Here is a 22,690-nt window from a genome sequence, read left to right as displayed (position 1 = left end):
CTTTACCATACTAGCAGTGGGAACATGTGTGGCAAACTTCGTTTGAGATCTTGTTTGCCATTGTAAGGCCAGCTTGGCTCAACAGGAATCATCTGTTCACAGTTCATAGGGCTTACTTATCTCCATTGAGGCTGACTAAAATGTCAAAGGGGCCTCCAGTTAGTTGTAGAAAATGTGATTTGGTGGGAGACTTCTGACATACACATGTTCAAGGAGTGTCCGGCCATAACAGAATTTTGGGAAGGAGTAGGGAATTCTGTGGCGGATTTTCTAGGCCTGCCGATCCAAATAAACTTGGCTTTGATAATTTTTGGCATATCTAACGATATCACAGGTCCCGCCAGATCCTTCCTGTTTTATGCTATGCTGCCGGCTAAGAGGCAAATATGTAAAAGATGGGTAGAAGCCCCCCCCCCCCAGCATTCTGAGTGGTTGGCCTCTCTGTTTGAGATATCTAGGATGGATTTGCGTAGAACTCAGTGCAGGAAAAAAAAAGCATTTTGGGACTTTTTGTAAAAGTGGTCAACCTCTTAGTCTGGTGAGACATATGCCCCCCCCCCCTTATTTCAATCATATTCAACCTTTATCATCTAATTATCCAATTGTTTAATCACCCTTAAAAGGATTTGTGGGTCCTATGATTATGCCTCTTTAGAACTCTTCCGACCATGTTTGGCACTTCCAACTTCCTTCCTCCCCCAAGACGCCAACGCTAATAGTCACCAGGTTTACCTGGCTTGATTCGAAGAGCGACCACCCCCTGTACTCTGGAGTCAGTGTCATTCGAGCCTGTTATGGTACCAGTAGGCAGGGCGCTCATCCTGGTCCCTATCCGATAGCCTACTTTTTTTTCAGTATTGAGTTTTGGTACGGGTGGCTCATTTGTTCATTGCGGCCTGAGGCGAATGAGGACAATAAAAAGAAAAGAGAACAAAGGCAGCCTATGCGCACTTTGCATTATGCACCACACTCTTCATTGTGCATAGCACACAACACATCATCACACATACACACAAAAACACTCCACACCCCCGTACTAAAGTAGGGTGGCAAACGTAAGGAGACTGGAGGGAAGTTCTATATGAGTGGTAGTAAGAATTCTCCCCTTCAACAGTACAGGAAAATCGTCTTTACAGTCTGTTGTATGCATTACTTTATTGAAGGGTACAGTAGCCCTCCAATAGTGTGTGGCAAACAATGAGCTTCCCCTAGCTACAAAGATCCTGTAACAGTGCAGAAGGACTTCACCATAAATGCGGAGCACCCCATGTCAGCTCACAGATTGTCTAGTCCACTGCTGAAAAAAACAGACAGGGCATAAAAAGTCAAACATGTGCATGGTGATGCCTTTTTCCTTCCTATGCAAGGGCTTTCGGCCCTAAACTTAGATTATTCTTGCAACACCAGGACTTTGTCACAAGTTGAAAACAAAACAGTGATAACCCCTCTGCAGCAGCTTTTCCTTGATTGGATGGTGAATATCTCAAAGGAGATTCTCTAAAGTCCTATAAAAGAAAATCTTCACATATAAGAAAGATTTGTGTGATAACATGATCTTGCCCTGTGAGTTAACAAGGATAGTGGACATATTGTCTTGCTTCTTTGAAGTAATATTTAAGTGGTCATTCACTAGAAGGCAATACAAAGGCTTATGATCTATCACTTGTGGCAGGGTTTGGTAGACATGAAATAAATACCACAGGCAGACCCCTAATAATGGTCATACCACATGGAGCTTATAAACACTGGATGATGGAACTATCTTCTGAAACTTTCCAGATCTTGTCACAGATTTGGATGAATAAAACTGAGTTGAAAAAAAAGGTGGGGGGGTGTAACTACTGAAGACAACATGTCATTGACGGAGATAGACCTTCAGACCAACTTTCTAGAATTGCTGGTACTGTAACAACTGTAGGAACAATTCGGTTTTCACTATAGTGACTACAGATTGTTTGCCTTTTGTAAACATGCTTGTGCTGAGAGGTATTCTCCAAACTAGCTGTGAGTAAAAAGAGGGATAGACTGATATTTCTTGTGGCATGCTTGGAAATTGATAGGAATTGATTGTTTGCCGGATGGCGCCGGCACATGACAAATGTAAATAGATATGAGTTTTTCAATTCTCTTGCTACTCCTTCCTTCTTCAGTACCCTGCCAGTCTCATTGTAATGCTTTTTCCAGTATTGTTATGAGAAAGTAGTTAATGTCTATTGTTCTTTTCCAACCCAGGACTCTGTCTCACTTCTGACTTCCCTGTTCCACCTACCCCCGAAGGTCTCTGTCTACTTTGCTTTTACCTTATTTCACTTGAGACAACATTGCAATATTTGTCTACCATCAAATCAAGTTCCTTCCTTGACCCTTGTCTGGCTAATATTGGTGCACTGACAAAATATCGACCCCCCAAATATCCCCATAGCTAAATATTGTGACCAAAATATCGATGTCAAACATATGGCCATCCTATACTTATAATGGTAAGTAAAAAAAATCTTTCAAAAAAATTGTCATTAATATAGTTGTAGTAAATATAGTTTTTTAAATATATACATATATAGGTATTAGAGAATGTTTTGGTATTTTACCAGTATTGAAATGAAAGTCTTGAATTTGCTGCTATTTTTGGAAATATTCGAAATGGCCAAGACAATTCAAGGAAGTAACAGAAATATGTGACATTCCTCATGTGCAAATACATGTGAATAAGTAACGCAAAAAGAGATGTCTTCTGTGTCTATAATCACAAGGTATCCTGAATGTGAGCACATTTCCCTTTAAATTTTGCACTTACCCAAGTATCCATGTCATGTGATCAAGGCTCTACGGAGCCGAAACGCATGAATAAAATACCTCTGAGCACTGATCTGGGTCCGTGTCCATGATTGTTTGGATGAGAAGATATCCAGCCAGCGGAGTTTCCGTTTTATATATATATGTGTGTATATATATATATATTCACTGAAAAAAACATAGGTTTCAGGCACGTTATAGTTAGGAACTAGCATTTAAAAAACCTTAGAAATTCACTGGAAAAACCATAGGTTTCAGGGGCGTTATAGTTAGCTGGACTTTTCACTTGTACAAAACCATTGGAATTCCCCGTTATAGTTAGTTCAGCTAACTATAACTTGCGCGCCCGCAATGCACCTCAATGGTTTTGTATGATTGATAAGTCCAGCTAACTATAACGCCCCTGAAACCTATGGTTTTTTCAGTGAATTTCTAAGGTTTTTTAAATGCTAGTTCCTAACTATAATGTGCCTGAAACCTATGGTTTTTTCAGTGAATTTCAAAGGTTTTTTAAATGCTAATTTCTAAATATGCCTACAGAGATAAGACATGTGAAGAAGTAAAAACCCACAGAAAGAAAAATAGAAATGCAGAAAGAAGCAACAGAGGTCCTCAAAGATGAAGAAAAGTGCAGGAAGAAGGATAACGTGCAGAAAGAACAAACAGAAGAGCAGAAAGAAGCCTTGTTGCAAAATCATCCTGTACCCTCAACTTTTTCAGACGGATACTGGTGGTAACTGAGTCTGACTAACCAGTCCTAGAGCCAGTGCTATGTTAAAAGACACTCAGAATACAGTGAAAACACCTATATACACTAGGGAACACTATGCGTTGGGGTCCCCCTGTGATTAGCATGACCTCCTCTGTAAGCCCCTAGTATATAATAGGGCAGGGGATTAAAACTACCTCTTAAAACGCGCCACAGGGTGTGTTTGCACACGTCACCTCAGGCCCCGTCCCCTCCCTTCCCCACTGTGTAAACACGCCCTGTGGCCGTTTTAAGTTGGGAGATTAAGTCCCCTTGAATCCTGAGGGTCCCTAGGGTCCAACTAGACCAGTAGGTACCTCCAGTAAGCGCCACAGAGCTGCGTTGCAGAGAGATGTAAAAAGGGGCACGGCCTAGACCACCTCTCTGCAACGCAGCGCAGTGGCGCTTACTGGAAGCACCTGGTGGGCTAGTTGGCCCCCAGGGTCCCTCAGCATTGAAGGGGAATTATTTCCCCAACTTAAAACGTGCCACAGGGCGTGTTTGCACACGTTAACTCAGGCCCCGTCCCCTCCCTTCACCACTGTGTAAACACGCCCTGTGGCCGTTTTTAGTTGGGAGATTACGTTAATTTGAATCCTGAGGGTCCCTAGGGTCCAACTAGCCCACTAGGTACCTCCAGTAAGCACCAAAGAGCTGCGTTGCGGAGAGGTGTAAAAAGTGGCACGGCCTGGACCACCTCTCTGCAACGCTGCTCAGTGGCGCTTACTGGAAGCACCTGGTGGGCTAGTTAGCCCCCAGGGGCCCTCAGGATTGAAGGGGAATTATTTCCCCAACTTAAAACGCGCCTCAGGGTTCGTTTGCACACGTTACCTCAGGCCCCTTCTAAGTTGAGAGATTAAGTCCCCTTGAATCCTAAGGGTCCCTAGGGTCAAACTAGCCCACTAGGTACCTCCAGTAAGCGCCACAGAGCTGTGTTGCATAGAGGTGTAAAAAGGGGCGTGGCCTCAGAACACCTGTCTGCAACACAGCTCCCTGGCGCATACTGGAGATACCTGTTGGGCTAGTTGGCCCTCAGGGACCCGCAGTATTGAAGGGGAATTAATTCCCCAACTTACAACTGGCCAGGGGGGGCGTTTGCAGAGTGCTGCAAGGAGGGGGCGTGGCCTCCGGCGCGATGCCGGTCTTTTATTTATTTTATTTTTGTAAGAAGGAGGGCTGTGTGGCCCCCCTTCTTTTTCTAATTTATTGGCCCTGGGGACCCCATCCCCCAGGGCCTGCACCCTAATGTTTTTTGTTGAAAAAAATAAATTTGGCCCTCCCAAGGCCTTAATCGGCCCCGGGGACCCCAACCCCCGGGTCATGGCCTTTTTTTTTTATTCTTTAGGAGGGGGGCTGCGTTGCTCCCCTCCTCAGGCCACTTATGGCCCCGGGGACCCCATCCCCCGGGACCGGCCTTTGTTTGTTATTATTATTTTTTTAAATATATAGAAACACCTAGGACATCACCATGACGATTTGCGTGATATTCATTAAAAGGCGACTATGCATACAATGAATCCACGTGGAATGTATTTACACCGCTAGTGAAGCTCTGACGTGTCTGACGCCCTACCATGCCTAATCCCGGCGCCCCTGTCGGTGGGTACTCTCCAAGTAGATACCCTTATCGTTTATTTATACAAACATGGGTAGCTATTGACGGGCACATTTAATACACACGAACACCAAGCCATTCAAAGGGGATTCAACAAAAATTCGACCAAACTATGCAAGAAACCCCCCTCACGGTTAATAAAACACACATCCACCGCCGGATGTGTAATACTTTTTATTGTACTCTCTGGAAAGGAGACGAACCTCACTTGAGAGATACAGCGTGCTCCTGGCTGAGCCCAATGCTATGTTACACCCACCAGTGCCCGCCGAGTGCCACACACCTCTGTGTTGTATTCCACCAGCTAGTGTGTATGCTATGACACTCTCTAGCCCATGTGCACTGTAACACCACCCCGTGAATATGTCATGCCACACTTGCCTTCGCACGGGTTATATTGCCACATCTAACGTGCCTTCCTCGATGCCTATGTTATAACGCACAGTGCTATGCCATACATATTACAATCTGGGATCCATATCTTTGTCACAGTGCATATGCAATGTTACACTCTCCAGCACATATTTTATATTACAACTTTAGAGACTAGTTAGGTTACACAACACTGCCCTGTGCATATTAAACTCCAAGGCGCATATCGCATAGCACGCGCTAGTGCCTGAGCTATCTCGCTCTCTCCAATGAATCTGTCATTGCGCACAATGTATTGCATATTATATTTCACGCCCTAGTTCATCTTATATCACACTTTTTGGTGCATAGTTTATACCATATACTATATCTAGTTTTCATTTTCAATCGTGCTCTCAGGACTATGTTCTATATAACACTGCGTCCACCTACCCTTTTCACGGGCATTACATTTTGCGATGGAGGGTGGAGGGTCAGGGGGTGTTTCTGCCAAGTGAGCCTGGAGTCACAGTCACAAACGTCCTCTTCTTCCTGAATAAAAGTGAGATTATGCTGCATACTTGTTCATATTTTAAGTAGTTCGCACAGACGCATATTTTAAAAACAATAAAGTTCCTAATACCCACCTTCTCTGAACAGTTAGCTTGCTGCCCCATCCACCTCCTCCCTATCCTCTGTTGTCTGAATCCATGGACTAGCCTCCTCCCTCCTGCCATGCATGGTCTGATGTGCTGCCACTGCCCTCCATTTAGCGTGATGTACCAGTCCACTCCTACTGCCCTCCATTGCCCAATTCTATGGCCCATCATTGACTTCCTGCTTAGCCTCTGTGCTTAGCTTGTTGCCCCTATTCTCCTTCCCCCTGCCCTCCGATGTCTTTGTGCATGCCCCTGCTCCATCCTTTTTGCCCACCATGTTCCATGGACCTGCCACTCCTATCTACTCTGAGTGTTCTGTTGAGCTGCCACTCCCCTCCCACCTGCCTAGCATTGTCAGATGACTGTAACCTGTCCCTGCCACCTCCACCCTGCCTGTCCACATGCCATGCCCCTATCCCCTTCCTCCTGTCCTCCATGGTCCATTTTACTGCCACACCCTTCTGCCCTCCCTGGTCTGTTGTGCTGCAACTGCTCCTCCTGCCTGCCCCGCGCGGTCTGTTGTGAGGCCCCTTCCCCTGAACTCTCTTGTCTGTGCCCAGGTCCTGACCCTCCCTTCTATCCTCCATGGTCCTTTGTGCATGCCCCTGCACCCTCCTTCTTGCCCATCATAGCCATTGTGCTGCCACTAACCCTCCCGCTTGCCATGCATGGTCTTCTGTGCTGCCATGGCCCCTCCCACCTTCCCTGTGTGGTCAGCTAGCTGCCCCTGACCCCCTCCCACCTTCCCTCCATGGTCTGTGTGTATGCCATCATAGTCTCACTGTTGCTCTCCATGGTGTGTCTTGTTTCTAGTGCCCATCCTGCCTGATCTCCATGGTCATCTTGCTGCTCCTGCCCTGCCCCCTTTCCCCCAGCCCTCTGTTTTCATGTGCAGACCCCTATTCCCTCCCTCCTGGCTTGTCTGTTCCATTGTAATGCCCCTGATCCGTCCCTCCTGCCCTTTATGGTCTGTTATACTGCAGTTTTCTCTCCTGTCTGACCATTATGGTCAGCTAGCTACCATTGCCTCTTTCCCCTCTGTTCTCTGTTGTCCATGTGCATGGTCCTGTCCCGTCCCTATTTCTTTCTATGGATAGTTGTGCTGCACTCCTGTCCCGCATGCCCTGTGTGGAATATTGTGCTGCTGCAAACCCTGATGCCTGCCCTGAAGGGTCAGTTTGGTGCACCTCTCCATGTCCCTCCTGTCCTCTGTTATCCGAGTCCATGTCCCTACCCCAATTCCTCCTGCCTACCATGATCCAATGTGCCATACTTGCGAACATTTTGAACTTGGTAAGAGGGAGATTTTGAAAAAAAACTGGGGTATTGATTTTCCCCTTTGAGTTACATTGAGATTGTAGACAGGAGACAGATCAAATAAAGCCCATTTGAGCTTAAAAACATTGGACGTTTCCTGGCTGAAACGGTTCTGTTGGCATGTATGGTTGTACTACCACTGCCTCTTCCTTCTGCCCACAATGGTCTATTATATTGCCACAGCCTCTCTTGCCAGTCCTGTATTGTTGGTTTGATGCCCCTGCCCCCTTTCCACTGCCCTCCATAGTCTGTTGTGCTGCCACTACCCTTCCTGCCTGCCCAGTGTGGTCAAATTGTTGCCTCTGCACTCTCCTACCACTTGATTAAATGTTGCACCTAGGGGAGAGGATGTGGTGTTACTTCCAGAGCTGCAGACTTTGCAACTGGGGAACCAGGTTGGAGTTTCTGCTTCAGCGCAACATTCTGTGATTCTGGTCAAATCACTTAATCTCCCCATGTCTACAACCAAAATGAATTTGATCTTGTGTGATGTAACCAATGCTCATGTAAAGCACTCCAATACCTGACAAGTCTGCACTATATAAAACTGCAAATACACAAAAAATAAGTGTTTTGCACACTTCTGTCATTGGGCTACATGTGGGCTACATCTGGGTGATATTTGTGCTGCATTTGGGCTCTTTTGTCTCTGGTGGCCATCTTGGGAGATTTATTTGTTATGAAGTTTCCTAATTTCCTCATTTACTGCAGTCTCCTCAGTAGGAAATGCTTTCAGTTTTTTACTTTGATTCCATCAAGAAGGCATTCAGATGTGTCACACATTTGCCATAAATTCTGAATGTTAGCACTCTAGTTGCTCATTAGATCACTGTAGTAAAGCTACTGCTCACCAGGGAAGTCTGCTGCTGGTATTCAAAGTGCATGTTTCAGTCTGCATGTCAGAATTTTTTTATGGAATAGAAGAGGATTTGAGAAGTCAAAATGTGCCCTAATTTTTCTTTATGCAGCACTAATCATAATTTCTATGGCAAAATGAACCCCCTCATTTTGTTCCTTTGTAAATTAAATGTTTTAAGTGTTACCACTTTATTCCAATAATACAAATACAAAATACAATGTATGCCTTAAACTCCATTATTGGGCCTCTACGTGGTGTTTAACAGATGGTTATTTGATGGGCTGCTCCGTGCCCATTTACAGAGGCCGCCCTGAAGGGTCAGGGCTCCTTTGCTCGGAGGCTTGTTGTTTGGATTCAATAACGGGAGCAAGACCCACTCGTCATTACAAGCCTAACAAGGAATGCTAATTTAGCGTAAGTGTAAATGACTGAGGAAGGGATTCAGAGAGGGAGAACCTCTCACTCTGATCGTGCTGGAGTCGGGGCATTTTCACAAGGCGGACTAAGGTATTTAGCAACATGCAAGAAATTCTTTCACTTGGCTGTGTAAATAAATGACCCAACATGACAATCGGATACATGCACTGGAAAAGGAACTTTTAAAAATATCGTATTATACAAATATTCTAAGATTCTGTGCAACAGGCTTTTGACTATCAGTGAAATGCACCATGGTAATTGTATTTTGCAAGTGCCGGCTATGTGACTATTTGATTTAAAAGGCACGCATGGAACTACTCATTCAATGGTCCCCACCTGTGAGCAAGGCAACTGACGCCGAAACGCGTAAGGAAATGGGGAATGGAAAGCGCTGCTGAGCCTGTGAATAAATGCCTTAAACTCCATCATTGGGCCTCTACGTGATACATATATATATACATATATATGGATATATATGGATATATATACACATATATCATTAACATAAAATCTTTAAAAAACAAGCTGTTCTGATTAAATAAACAAATTAAACAACTTAAGATTCTTTATATTTAGTCAAAATTATTTTACACCTTAAAATATTAATAATTAGAAATATTAACATATTAAATAGACAAAATCATAATAATATAAATTACAACAATATGAAATACATTATAAAATATAAAATGTAATACATATATTATTCATACTACAATTTATCCAAAAAGGCACAAACTATTGTACTACTCCCACTTCACACAACGCAAAAATAATAAAACTGGGTAAAATTTACAAAGTTCCCTTCAATTAATGCAACAGTAGTGAAAGGATTGGTTTGTGGATATGTAATATTTACTATACCCATTCCAGTCAGTACAACAGTAGGAAAAGGAGTGTGAAGGGGTAAAATGTACTACTCCCACTTCAATCACTACCACAGTAGTAAAATTATTAGATTGAGGAGGGGTAACATTTCCAATTCCCACCCCAATGAGTGCAACAGCAGGGAACGTGTTGGATTGCGGAGGAGTAAAATGTACTATTCCCTCTCCAAAAATGTAATTAAACAATTAACATAAATAATTATCAATTAATTAATATTAATAATCAACCAATTAATTATTGATTAAGAATAAATACATTCCCACCCTTTACCCCCGTAAACCCCACAACCCGCATCTAAAAAAATGAATTACACAATAAACACAATTGTCAATTAATTAATTAATATTATTTGACAACTTAATATTAACTATTAAAAATAAATAGCTTCCCACCCTTTACCCCTATAACCTCACAACCCACTACTAAAAAAAAAAAAGAATTAACATAATTAATTATCAACTAATTAATCAATATTAATTAACAACTGATTTTTTTAAAATAAATTACTTCCCACCCTTTACCCGTATAAACCCTACAAACCGCAATACAATGTACCCAAAAATATTTAAAGCACAATTGACATAATTAAATATCCATTAAATAAATTTGTATAAACAAAAAATAAACATTAATGTATTATAATTAAATTACTTCCCACCAATACCCCTATAAACCCACAACCCGCTCCGGAACTAAAAAACGGAATATTTAAATATATTAAAGTTAATAAAAAACTGAATATTTAAATAAATTAAACTTAATAACTACTAAAAATCTAACACATGTATTAAAAAATATAAACAATAATTATACAAAAAATGTACATCATACAGATTTAAAATATAAACTAAGTTACATAACAATAATTTAAATATATTTTAAACAACTATATTTTTGCAAACAATATTAATTACTTCTATATTCTAAAAATCGATATTACTTACCTTAAAATCTATATTCTTGACATTGATATTCTTGCTGATGATATTTCATATCATGATATTTTAGACTCAATATTTTGGTATGGGGATATTTGTTTTCGATATTCTGTCTGAATACACATTTAGGTACCTTATCCCCAGTGCAGCCAGTACTGCTTCTCAAGAGTTCTGCAATTTGTCTCTCTCCAGTTCTACAGTGTCTACAACAGTGCTCGTTGTTCCTGTATTGAAACATCCCTCAGGCAATCACACTATTTGTAGAAAATTCCACCCCATATCTCAGCTTCCCTTACCCACCAAGATCCTGGAGAAAATTACTTTCAAATTTCTATAATGCCACAAAATGTTAGACACTTACTAACTAGACTTCTGACTCCCAGCACGGGGGGGGGGGGGTATTGCAGACCACACTCTTTCTTGGAGTGCTTTGTATTTAGCTGACTGCTTGCAAAGAATCCACCTACTTCTTTCAAGTAAGCCAAGTATGATGTTCCTCAACGATCTTCACTTAGTCCCACATTGCTTGATGTACTTGTTTCTCCGGGCTAGTATAACCCATCCTTTGGTCTTCTTTTCATGACCTATGTCTATAAGTCTCAGATTGTGATAATCCTTATTTGAACCGTTGACTTGCTTTATTCGATAATTAATACCATAAAAGCTTCTGCATCCATAAGATCAATATTATACAATTAAAAAAGAAACTTTTTTTTTTTTTTGGTACTTAAAAGAAATTTTAAAAGATTAAAAGACAGACTGTAGCGCAAATAATTAAAACAGTAATTCATGAAAGGGAAGATTCCCAATAGTAAACAGATTACTCGTTTCAATAGGTGGTCTAGTATGCACAATTCATCCCCTCTACCCTCTTGCAAGAGTAAAAGTTACAAGATCGTTATATAGCAGCATCATATATTTAGACAGCTTTGGTAATGGCTTTTGCACGAATTATCCAGGCACAGCCCAGAAATTTAGCAACTCCACACACAAAAGCAGGCCTGGATGCGTCAGATCTCAAAATGCGAAGTGCAACTTGGTACTTCTTAGTTCCCAGCTGAACACAGATCGGTTTTAGCCATTTGTTCCTAGGCTGACAATAGGCCGGGCATACAAATAGGCAATGGGCTATGGTTTCTTGCTTATCATTACAACACGGGCAGCTTGGTGAAAGGTTTTTGGCTGGATCCCTTTGAGCAACTGTAGCATTTAGATATAGGGACCCAAACCGAAAAAGCATATACAACTTCCTGTCCATGGGAACTCTAATAAAATCAAAATAAGGTTCCAATTGGCCAACTTGTTTGTGAAAAAGAAAATCCTCAGTTAATTTCCCATGCCTCGGGTGAAGTAGGAGCCGTTGATGTACCCAGTTCCAGTAGATCTTTTTTAGTTCCGCCTTTGGCAGATGTACTTGGTTCTCCCACGCATCAGCTAGGCCCAGAGACAATAAGAGTTCCTTAAGCTCTCTTAACCATTTTACCCTTTTGCCAGTGTCCAGAGTGATCAGTTCGCTAAGACCTGCCGCATAGTGGGATAACTCGGGGGTAGATCTTAGTCTAGCCCAATACAATAGGGGGCATAATCTAACTATCTCGCTCAGCCTGTGTCTCCCCATGTCGAGATACAAAGGTGTTAATGGAGTGCATGGGGGGGCGGCGACCAAGTCTCTTAGGAACTTTTTCTCCGACCTTTGGATCTCTGTTGTTTGTTCAAACCCCCAGAGTTCCGCACCGTAGGATGCCGAACTCACGGCTTTGCTCTCATATACGACCAGGACAGGGGAGACCAATCTAGAGGAAGACAAACGCTGCTCTCTCAGAATTGCCCCCGCTGCCCTTTTGTGGTTTAGTAACATCTTGCTCAGATGGGGCCCCCATGACATCTTATCCGACAGCCTTATCCCCAGGTAATCAAAGTAGTGGACTTGCTCAAGATATAAACCATCAAGAGCAAGTTTAGGTCTAAACTGTTTCCCAGGATTAAAAGCCATACATTTTATTTTTGAGATGTTAATAGTGAGGCCCCTTGATGTACAAAAAGCCTGGAAACGAGTGAGTAACGTTTGAAGACCCATGGGGGATTTGGAAATTAGGAGAGTATCGTCCGCAAAGAGAAGCGTACATATTTTTTTCCCTGCCAGGGTTGGGGCATCTGCTGGGATTTGGCTCAGAAAATCCACCACACCGTTCACAAAAAGAGAAAATAGTGTGGGGGCCAAGACACAGCCCTGGCGGCCGCCTCTCCTTACTGGAATACTCTCTGTAATCTGTCCTCGATCACCCCATCTTATCCTAGCAGAGGTATCGTCATGGAGGCGAACTAAAAGGGCTAAGATGTAAGGAGGGATTCCCATTTCCTGTAAAACAGACCACAGCTTCGCTCGTGGAACAAGATCGAATGCCGTCTTAAGGTCGATAAATGCAAGGTATAGTCTCCCCTTAGCAATGACTACCACTTTCCAATAAAGTAAGAGTAGTCGGAAAACTTGGTCTATGGTGCTAGTGGCTTTCCTAAAACCTGCTTGGCATTCTGATAGGATTCCCCCCTCCTCCATCCAGTAATGAATCCTATTAAGAAGGGTTCTTCCTGCCACTTTTTGCATGCAATCTACAATCCTTATTAAATAGAGGCTATCTTCCATGCGAATCTCATCTCCTGCCTCTCGGTAGTGGTCTTGTGAATGTGATGTACTGCAACACAAATCAATAATGACAAAACTGAGATCCTCATTGTCGGTAAAGATTCTACATTCAGGTCCACAAATGGGTGGCATGCAGACCTGGCCACTTCTCCTTCACCGGTGACCTTATTTAGGAAAATGGGCTTCTACTCAGATCTGTCTCTTTCTATATCTTCCCAAATAAGCAAAGTTTCTTATATTCTTCTTTCAGTCATTTGTGATTTCCTTGTAAAATTACCCTGTCATTACTTAGTCAGAATGAAAAACTATTCACAAAGTCACTATTCTTTCACATCTGGATTATTGAAACCCTCTTAATTAGGGCCTTTTGGTGCTGTCACTGTCCAGACTGTCCAGAACCCAGGGTGCAGTGGCCTGTGATCTTCCATCTACTGAGCCACTCTCACCTTTTCTCCTAGTCAGCTTCTTTGTTCTGTGTACCTTTTCCCAGTTACATTACTGTAACCGTCTGTGCCTAGTCCACTGAGCTTGCCGCTATTCAGTCTCAGATTTTTCTAACTGAGATTAATTTATTACAATGATGCTAAACCCCTCAAATCTTCCTTCAGTTGATACCTCGCTGTTCGAATGCTTTGAAGATTCACCTTTTAGCCACTGCTTACTAGCTCCCAACTCTCTCTCTCGCTCTCTCTCTCTCGGATGTAGCTAATTACTCCAGTGCTAGGCTGTCTTTACAGGGTGACAGGACCCTTTATAACTACATTAGAAAAGCATATATGTCTCACTGAGTCTACATAAAGCTATATTCTGTTATAAGAAAATACTTGTGGTCTGTCCCTGTCCACCATACTTTATGAAGACATGGTAATTGTATTTGTAGTGTTCTTTCCAGGGATTCCTGTGTAGTTCAGAGTAAAACAATGCCGAGGTGCATAGTAGTGTCTTTTTTCCCTGTTTACACACTATTATAAATAACTTCACCCTTCGAAGATTACTTTCTTTGCTGAAACAAAAAGGTGCAAAGTCTCACCCATTAGAATTAGCTCATATCAACTCCATATCTTCTCTACGGCTGCACATCTCTCCATTAAGGTACCCTTTGCAGTTATTACTAGTTACAGGAATCGTCCTTCACCTACTTTTCTTTTCAGAATCCCTGTTATTAAAGACTTCTTTGAGGTGATTAAAAGTTCCTGCCATTTAGTTACGAGACCTAGCTCACCTTTGGAACTCAATGTAGTCCTTTCAAAACGTATTGGTTCTCTTATGTTTCACAAGATTTCCTTACACCATAGTTTGGGAAATGATGCCTATTTCCCAGCAATCACATCAGCATGCAGGGTTAATGGGAACCGTGGGATTCAGTTCAGGAACGAATCCTTTTAGAAGAGTCCCAGATGCCGAGATGACAACAGCATTTGCTGAAGTTCTGTGTTTGGAATAATGAAGTGATCATTTTGAAAAATAAGTTCGCATTGGCATGCTTTTATTAGCATATTCTGATTTATATGAATATTTGGATATATCCTAAACTGTATAATTGCTCTTTTGAAGTGTTTGGCCCTGGTGGAGCCATTCATCCCCTGCACCCTATGAAGTTCAAGTAGATGATCACCCTGGCTTGAAGAAAAAACATATAAGGCTCGCACAAGACCATGTTAATTGTCCGTAATGGTCACTCTAAAGCCAGGAAGTCAAATTTATGGACAAAGAGATGATCCAATAGAGCATGCTTTTCAGGATGCGCTAAGAGGTGAAGATCTCGTAGAGCAACCACCTGAGAAGTACTAAATGAAAAATGATGTATCCAGCTATGCAGCTGCAATGCAGGTAAATGTGGTGGAACATTGTAACTCAAAGTACCTGACAGATCACAGCTCTTGGAAGCATGTCCCTTCTGTACTCCAGGAAGAAACAAGGATATGGGCCTCTTGCACCATGGATCTTTTTGTGCCATGGAGGTTAGAATCTTCTATGGATTTTTCAACAAGCATTCCTAAGAATAAACACCTTCTGTGGGGGGGTGGGGGGGGTGTATAACGGGTTTTGTCTTCCCCTGACTGGGTCTGGATCCCCTACATCCTTGGGGAGGATGATTTTAGGACAAGGTGGGAAATCCCATCCTTTTGCTCAGACTAAAATAGTCAAATGGAGGCCTGGATTTCTAGCATAACCAAAGCTGTTTTATAGTCTCCTTGGAGAATAATGTAACAGTGGTACCCGCTGCCAGTAGATTTACAACTCACCAGTACATTTTTCTCAGCAATTTTCTTGGGACAGTCGAATGTGTTTGGACAGTGGCAGATTACTTTTGTGCACACACTCTTATCTAAAGTAAAAGATAAATCCTCCAGCTTTCAATAATTCCCATCTGTGGCAGATGAAGAGAGGTCTGGAGATATTTATAGCATGACCAGGCAATTATCAATTACCTTTATAGAGCTGAACTGAGGGAAATTTCACTGAGCCTAATCTTGTCAACAGGAAAATGATATACTATAGATTTGTGTGTTTTTCTGATAAAATGAAAAATACATTTTTCAGTTGTCTGAGAGACTTTGACAAAACCTTGGGCTTACCTGCTCATTGCGCAACTGGTGTTCAGTGAAATGGTTATTAATGTTGCGTAAGAAGTTATTACATTTTAACACCAATATCAGTGACACCGGTAGTTCATAATATCAATGACTGGATGAATCTGACATAACAACACTATCAACCTCCCCCTTCTTACCTACTCTAAGCAAGTACAGCACCACTGCAATAAGGAACTCGGGGCAGCGATCGGAGTGTCCACATGGCAACTCCAAACGAAGATCAATTTCATCATCGCCTACAAAGGTCTCCGCATTCATAGATATTTGATTTGGAAAAAAAACTCAGATCGATCCTGGCTGCGCGCATTTTCCAGTACCAAATATGTCCTAAAAATGTTAATTTTAGCAGCTGAATCAGTATCAGGAGTACAGCTTATTCCCGAGCTATTGTGACAATTGCTTAAATCACAGGCTCTAAATTGTTAACTCTAAAAGGTTATTTTCATAATTTAAAAAAACTCACAAGCATAAATAGGGTATGGCTCCTTAAATATAGAACCAGTTTACCTCCAGTTATCATAATTAGTCTCTCACACTTGCAATCGACAGACTGATATGTACTTTGAGCACTGTTTGGTCTCTTGCCTTATTAAATCTTACAACCCTTGTCCGTAGTATGCAGAGTGCTGGTCTTGCCTCATTACAATGGCACTCATCTATGTAAGAAACATTCCATATATCTCAGTCCCGCAATACCACTGTCTCCTCGGGTCCCTTTTCCTTGACCTTCCACTTTGTTTTTTGATGCAGGGATTTGGTTTGCTTTGCATTCCTTTAGCTATTAGTGTTATGGTAATCAACATTTGACATTTATCTGACATGGATACATGATGCAATACACAAGCACAACAAAGAGGTGATACGAAACACCAGCATTGGCAAAGGCAATAGGTCTGGGGTTGGCAGCCAGCCTTTTTAATGCTTGTTTTCATCATCCTGTTTGTGAAACAATTTTCTTGGGGTAAACTACGAGGCCGTTCCTAATATATAACAAAAACAAGGTCTAAAAGTGAACATATGTTTTAGACTCAAATAGCTCGCATTGCCATAGTAGTCCCTGGCATAGAAGGGTACTACTTTGTGTTCAGGTGTCCTCCTTGTGAAAGGGTAGAATGATGTCACTGTGAAGTTAACCAATGGCTGAAGTGGGTTGACTCATTGGCCTATGATGTATCCTGTATTTGGTGACGAAAAATATGAATGACACAAAAGACCAATGGATGGAGAGGGGTGACTGTAAACCCCTACAAGTTAGCATATCAAATAAACATAAAGTTAATGAAAACAAAAGGATAGCTAATGCCAAACATAAGCTAAAAATGGAAAACGTGTTTTTCTAAATAACAACCCGTTCTGTAAACTGTTGATAACATAAGCACTAGAACATGGATGTTACCTATACATAAGTAGACCAGAAAATTACAGGGGCCACACCTCACATAAATAGACCACATACATCATGAATCAAAATGAGAAACAGTAGACAAAGCAACGCCCCAGGGGCCCAATTCCACATCCAAAAAATGTGATTTGGTTAGGCTTAAAAACAGTCGCGGCTCCTGCAGGTAAGCGCGGTGGGTGGGGGTGGGTGCGGGGGAAGTCTACAGACGAGAAAATAGGGAAAATAAAATAAGTAAATAAATCCTACTATCTCATCTGTCGATTCTTCTCCAGCCCCTACCCCCATGCGCCTACCTGCAGGTGCCGCGACTGCTTGTAAATAAAGGAAAACGCAGTTGTTTTTGCAAGCTGCGCACAAAGTAGGGGTGGGCGGAATTTGCGTAATCGCGTTATTCAAATCTCCGCGAAACGGTAAAAAATCTCAGTGAACACGCAGAAATTCCGCGAACATGTGGAATTGCTTGTTCGCGATGCTTTTTTCCTGTTCACTGTTGCTGTTTGCATGCTCGGGGAAAAATATCTCGCGAACACGCATTTTGAGAACGCGAACAAGAAAAAATTTCGCGAAGTCGCGGAAAGCAGAATTTTGGGCAATTTCGCGTTCTCCGCGGAACGCGAAATTACCGAAATTCCACAAATTCCGCGAGCGGAACGGAATTTACCGCCCAGGTCTAGCACAAAGGCGAGTTGATGCGAAGTTCAAAGTCAGAATATTTTGCAATGACCGTGACTCCTATTTAGCAAATCGATTATTGTTGATTTGCAAATGACTCTTATCACCCCTAAAAGTTGCAAGTTGGGATCTGATGACATCACAGCTCTCAGTATCCCTTTAGTTCTGCACAATCGTGTGCTGAACAGAATTCCGTGAAGTGCTTGAGGAGAAAATCGATCTGTATCCATTCTCGCTTACACGACCATACGGCACAAACATTTACAGCCCACAAAGTCCATCAAATGATAAAGAAAGCCATCTTGAAAAGAATGCAGGCTACAATAAATGCCAATGGAGTCACTAACTGGGACAATGAACATTTGCAGAGGCACTATGAGCTGAGATGGGGGTGTGGTAAAAGATGGGTTTTTAAAACTCACACAGGTGGGAGACAATCACAGGAAGCTCAAATTACACCCTTGGACAAAATCACAGAGAACCCCTTGTTTCATGAGCTGTGCATATACTGTGTGGTGTTAATACTTCTGCCGCACACAAACCCATCAACAAGAACTTCAGACACTAGGAAAGTGAAAAACCCTCTAGACTATGTACACAAACCCATGTCTGTAGGGAAATAACTGTAACAACAAGGAACACAGCCACAGTATTGGCAATGCATGTGAACGTGTTGCATATATACAAACAGGACAAGATCACGATCAATATTGGCACTTGCAATTACTTTTCTAAATGATTTGACTCATGCCAACCTAAACTGAGCAGCGTAATGCACATTTTCACTGTGCAAACATAGTGTGTACCGTAGCAGGATAAAGCAGAGGATTACTGAAGGTAAAAACAAAACCTTTCATGTAATTTCATATATTGTTGCCCACACAGATGACCAAGGCAATACTTGCAAATAGTTGGCAACCTCAATCTTGAAGGGATTATGCAGCTGTTTCAATGCGTTCTTCGAGCTTCTCATTGCACAAATGGAGGTATTTGTGACTTTACACACACTTCCTTGTTTTGTTAGGTCTCGCCTGACCCAGCGCATGCGCTGGTCTGGCGAGACTTATTGAGAGGGCTCCAAAAAGTGCTAACAGGCCAGCCTAGAGCTACAGTGCATGTGCGCGGGCGCGCGCGCAGCACTTCACCGCAATTACTTTCACTTTCGCGGCCGCACGGCCGCTTTGATGTTTGATCGTGATCCCGATCGTGATCACTTTAACATTCGCGGACGCACGCCGCTTTGCATAGCCAATAGGTCTCGCTTTTGGGACCTTATAAGTATTTATTATGCAACTGTTGCATGGCTAAACACTTATAAGGTCCCAAAGGCGAGACCTATTGGCTATGCCAATGCTTGTTTTTATTTGTCAGTGCCACTTTAAGCGGTACACATTGGCAGTGGAATAAATCAGTTATAAGCACACTGAATCATGGAAAGGTCACACATAACCAACTTAAAACTAAGCAGCTATACGGACCTCCCACTTTCACGATAAACACATAAAAACAAGACCTTTCTGAGAGTGAGTTACAGTTCCTGAAAACAGATTTAAAACGCACCCTACCTGCAATGTCGTCCCTCCCCTGGACAAATTTAATCTGAGCCTGATCCACGTGACTGAGCTTCGATGTGGCCATGAACCGAGGGTTCGAGTCGAACTGGCCGTGCAGAGGCTCTGATCGGGGCGCTTCTTTGGATGTGACCTGTGTGAAGCTGTCAGTCCTCTGCGAACGCTTGCATGCAGAAAGCTTCTCGGCAGTCAGTGGAAACTCCCCGCTTTTTTGAAAATTCTTGGAAGAGACCTGCACTTTCATTTTCAACCTGACTATGTTTTCTCTGTTGTTTCAGGGAATAGGTAGGTCTCTTTTAAATGGATATCTGCAAATCACTTGGACTTTCTAGCTATTGGATGGTCGGACAATTATTTTTAAATCTAAAGTTGTCATCTTTGAAGACATGCATGCACTAAACCAATAGGTCTGGCTTGCATTTTGTGCCCTGACTGAAATGTTATAGAAAAAAGCTTCAAGGAGTGAAAAAAAAGCCAAATAGAATTGAATTGCTTTCTGTGTGCAAAGCATTTATGAGATAAAGAATTTAATGTGTCTCTTTTCCTTTGACTTCCACAGTGTAAAATAGTCTGAGCCTTTCTTAGAAAATAGAACGACACCAATCAGCCAATAGCATAAGGGGAAGAAGAAATATTCGCCTAGCCTGAGTAAAAGCCCACTGGATTTATATTTTAGAAGATTTGGACACAGTAGGTTATGTAGACAGTTGAGCTTGTCAAGCCAATCCATAAAAAGTAGGGAGACAATCATACTCCATTAAATGCAGTAATAGGAACCACTAAGCCATTCAACAATATTGATGCTTGTTACCCAGGCATGTGGCAAGTGAACAAGTAAATAACAGTGGTGTAATGTTTCCCAGAAACATAAGGTTTGGAAATGAGAGGACCGGGCCCATTAGTTCTAGACCTTTTCTAGAGACACACTTCGATGGTTCTTTTTCGCAGCATGAAAGTGTAAAGGAGAGAAAAGTTGTTAATGAACAGTTAATTAGCCAATAATTCTCTTTGGTACATGATAACCCACTGACAACTACTTAAGGTTAATTAGTTAATTACAAAGCCAAAAATAACTGGACATAGAGACACCTCCACATGAGGGTATAGAAATACAAAGGAATTAGCATGAAGCCAAATATACGCATCCAATTAAGAAGGTGCAGCATGAACAAAACTAATAATCCAGGAAGTAGGATACAGAAAATCAGAAAGTATTATTTCAAGTTTCCCTGCATTGAGGTCTGGTAAGTGAAAAGCATCAAATCTATCCCGACTCTAGCACTTTGATGACATCCCTACATAAACATTTTCAATGGAAAGCAGAAGTGTCGGTATGTGGAGTTTTCCTAAGAAGCCTCTCCACCATCAATTGGTCAAATAGCATAAAGCTACTACCTCAAAGAAAGACCTTGTTCTTGGATGCTCTCTCTATGAAGGCAAGAAAGAAGTGGGGCCATTTCCCTAGTCAGTCAGTCAGTCAAAAACTTTTATTTCGGTAAAATACCATAAAAAGACATAAATACATAAATACATTTAAAACATGATTAAATGGCATTGTATAGAGTGGAATCCATTAAAACATTAAGACAGTTCTAACAGTCAGTTATCCACAGGTGGAATTCCCATAGTGCACCTTGCACACGCCATTCACTCTGGGTACAGTACTAGGCGTACTTTTTAACAGTGTTGTTCATGTGTAACCATTGTAACATTTCGTCCTTGGCTCCAAGGCCTTCACCCACGTGAAACCCAATGTCCTTCCTTTACCAACCCAAGTCACTCAACTGTAACTTCTTCTCTCCATGCCTATCTGGTAAAACAAAGACATTATTCTGCATAAAAGAATGCTTCTTCACCTGCAATACAAAATGTGAGAAAGAACAGCTCCAAACCGCACATGAAATTCAAACTATTAATTCTAAAGCGAGAGTTGTCAGGGGCTTGCTTTTCAGGCATACGGTTTCAGCTAACATAAGAAAGCATCATGTAAGCTTTACGAATTCATATAATAGTCAATACATTTTCAACTAATGCATTTACCTATGTATGAAATGTCACCATTAATAAACACTTTTAATACATGAGTATTTGCCAGCATCACATCACAATTTCTTCATGTTAACGTTTTCTACTAGCTACATTCATTTCCTATGTGAATTCTCCATACTACTTGTCAATAACCTAAATACGTCACAAAGTAACTGTAATACATATCTCAATTCTAACAATTCACGTTAATATAGTTGCAAGATTATATGCAAGTGCGCTCTACACATGATTATAATGTACCCCTACAAATGAAATGAGATTTCCGTTCCATGAGTTCCCCCTCTGATGATGTTGAGTCATCATAAAACCCTTCAAAACACCCCAGCAGAGTAGACCGATCTAAACATGTAGTAGCTAATCTTCTCTGCCTGAACTCCTCCAGTCGCTCCAAATTCTCATAGTGACTATCCTGCAGTCTTTCCATCCTTCCCTCTCTTTCTCTTTAGGAGTTCACCACTTGCCTCATTGTGTGTCACCTAAATGCTCTTATCATCCCTACCAAGACAATGATACAGATTATAGCAAATTTTATCAGTTTCAAAATGCTTCCAAAGATAGCCTCTTCCCAAGTTTGTGAATCAATTTTCAACTGCACCAAATCCTTTTCCAATGTTATCCCAAAACTCTTCAGCTGCCAAGTCCTGTATTTCATGATGTATGTGAGTGATGTTATTAATATATACCCTCAAATCTTTACTTCTATCAGGGATATCAGTAAAACACTGTATGACCTTCAGCATCTGACAGCCTCTGCTTTCTTTTGCAAGTAACACATCTAATGCAAGCTGATTCTGCATCACCATTACCCTTATCGAGAACATGTCCCAATCTATGAGTAGCAAAGACTGAGTTGTGTTAACAGATAATTTATCCACTATGTTAGACATCCTTCTAATCTTGATGTAGCTCAACACCGCTCCCAAACTAGGTATTATCACTCCAAATATATCTCCCAGAGCCCCTCCAGCATTCAGTCCGCGTTTTTCCTTGCTGTTCGACTTTCCTACAAAACTCTCCCTGCCACCCACATGGTATATTTTTGGAAACACAAACTCCAAATAACAAGCACCATGCCATTTGCTCTGAAATCAGACATATGCATTCTTTACACACACTAAATATACTCCTGGTACCATTCAAACTGATTCTTGCAAAAACATCTTCCAA

The 22,690-nt window shown here is 41.7% G+C and overlaps 1 protein-coding gene across 1 annotated transcript in view; it reads right to left on the bottom strand.

The window, feature by feature from the left end:
• The window catches only part of LOC146785439 (uncharacterized), an 89,153-nt gene extending 69,435 nt beyond the window's left edge, over positions 1-19,718 (bottom strand). The window contains exon 1 of the mRNA XM_085633046.1: positions 19,469-19,718. Within this exon, the coding sequence (XP_085489172.1) occupies positions 19,469-19,718 (250 nt within the window). The remainder of the gene's footprint in view (positions 1-19,468) is intronic.
• Between the last annotated feature and the right edge of the window lie 2,972 nt (positions 19,719-22,690).

Source organism: Triturus cristatus, chromosome 11, assembly GCF_964204655.1.
Source record: "Triturus cristatus chromosome 11, aTriCri1.1, whole genome shotgun sequence".
Classification (NCBI taxonomy): Eukaryota; Metazoa; Chordata; class Amphibia; order Caudata; family Salamandridae; genus Triturus; species Triturus cristatus.
Note: the sequence above shows the minus strand (reverse complement) of the source record. Positions and strands in the feature narration are given on the sequence as shown.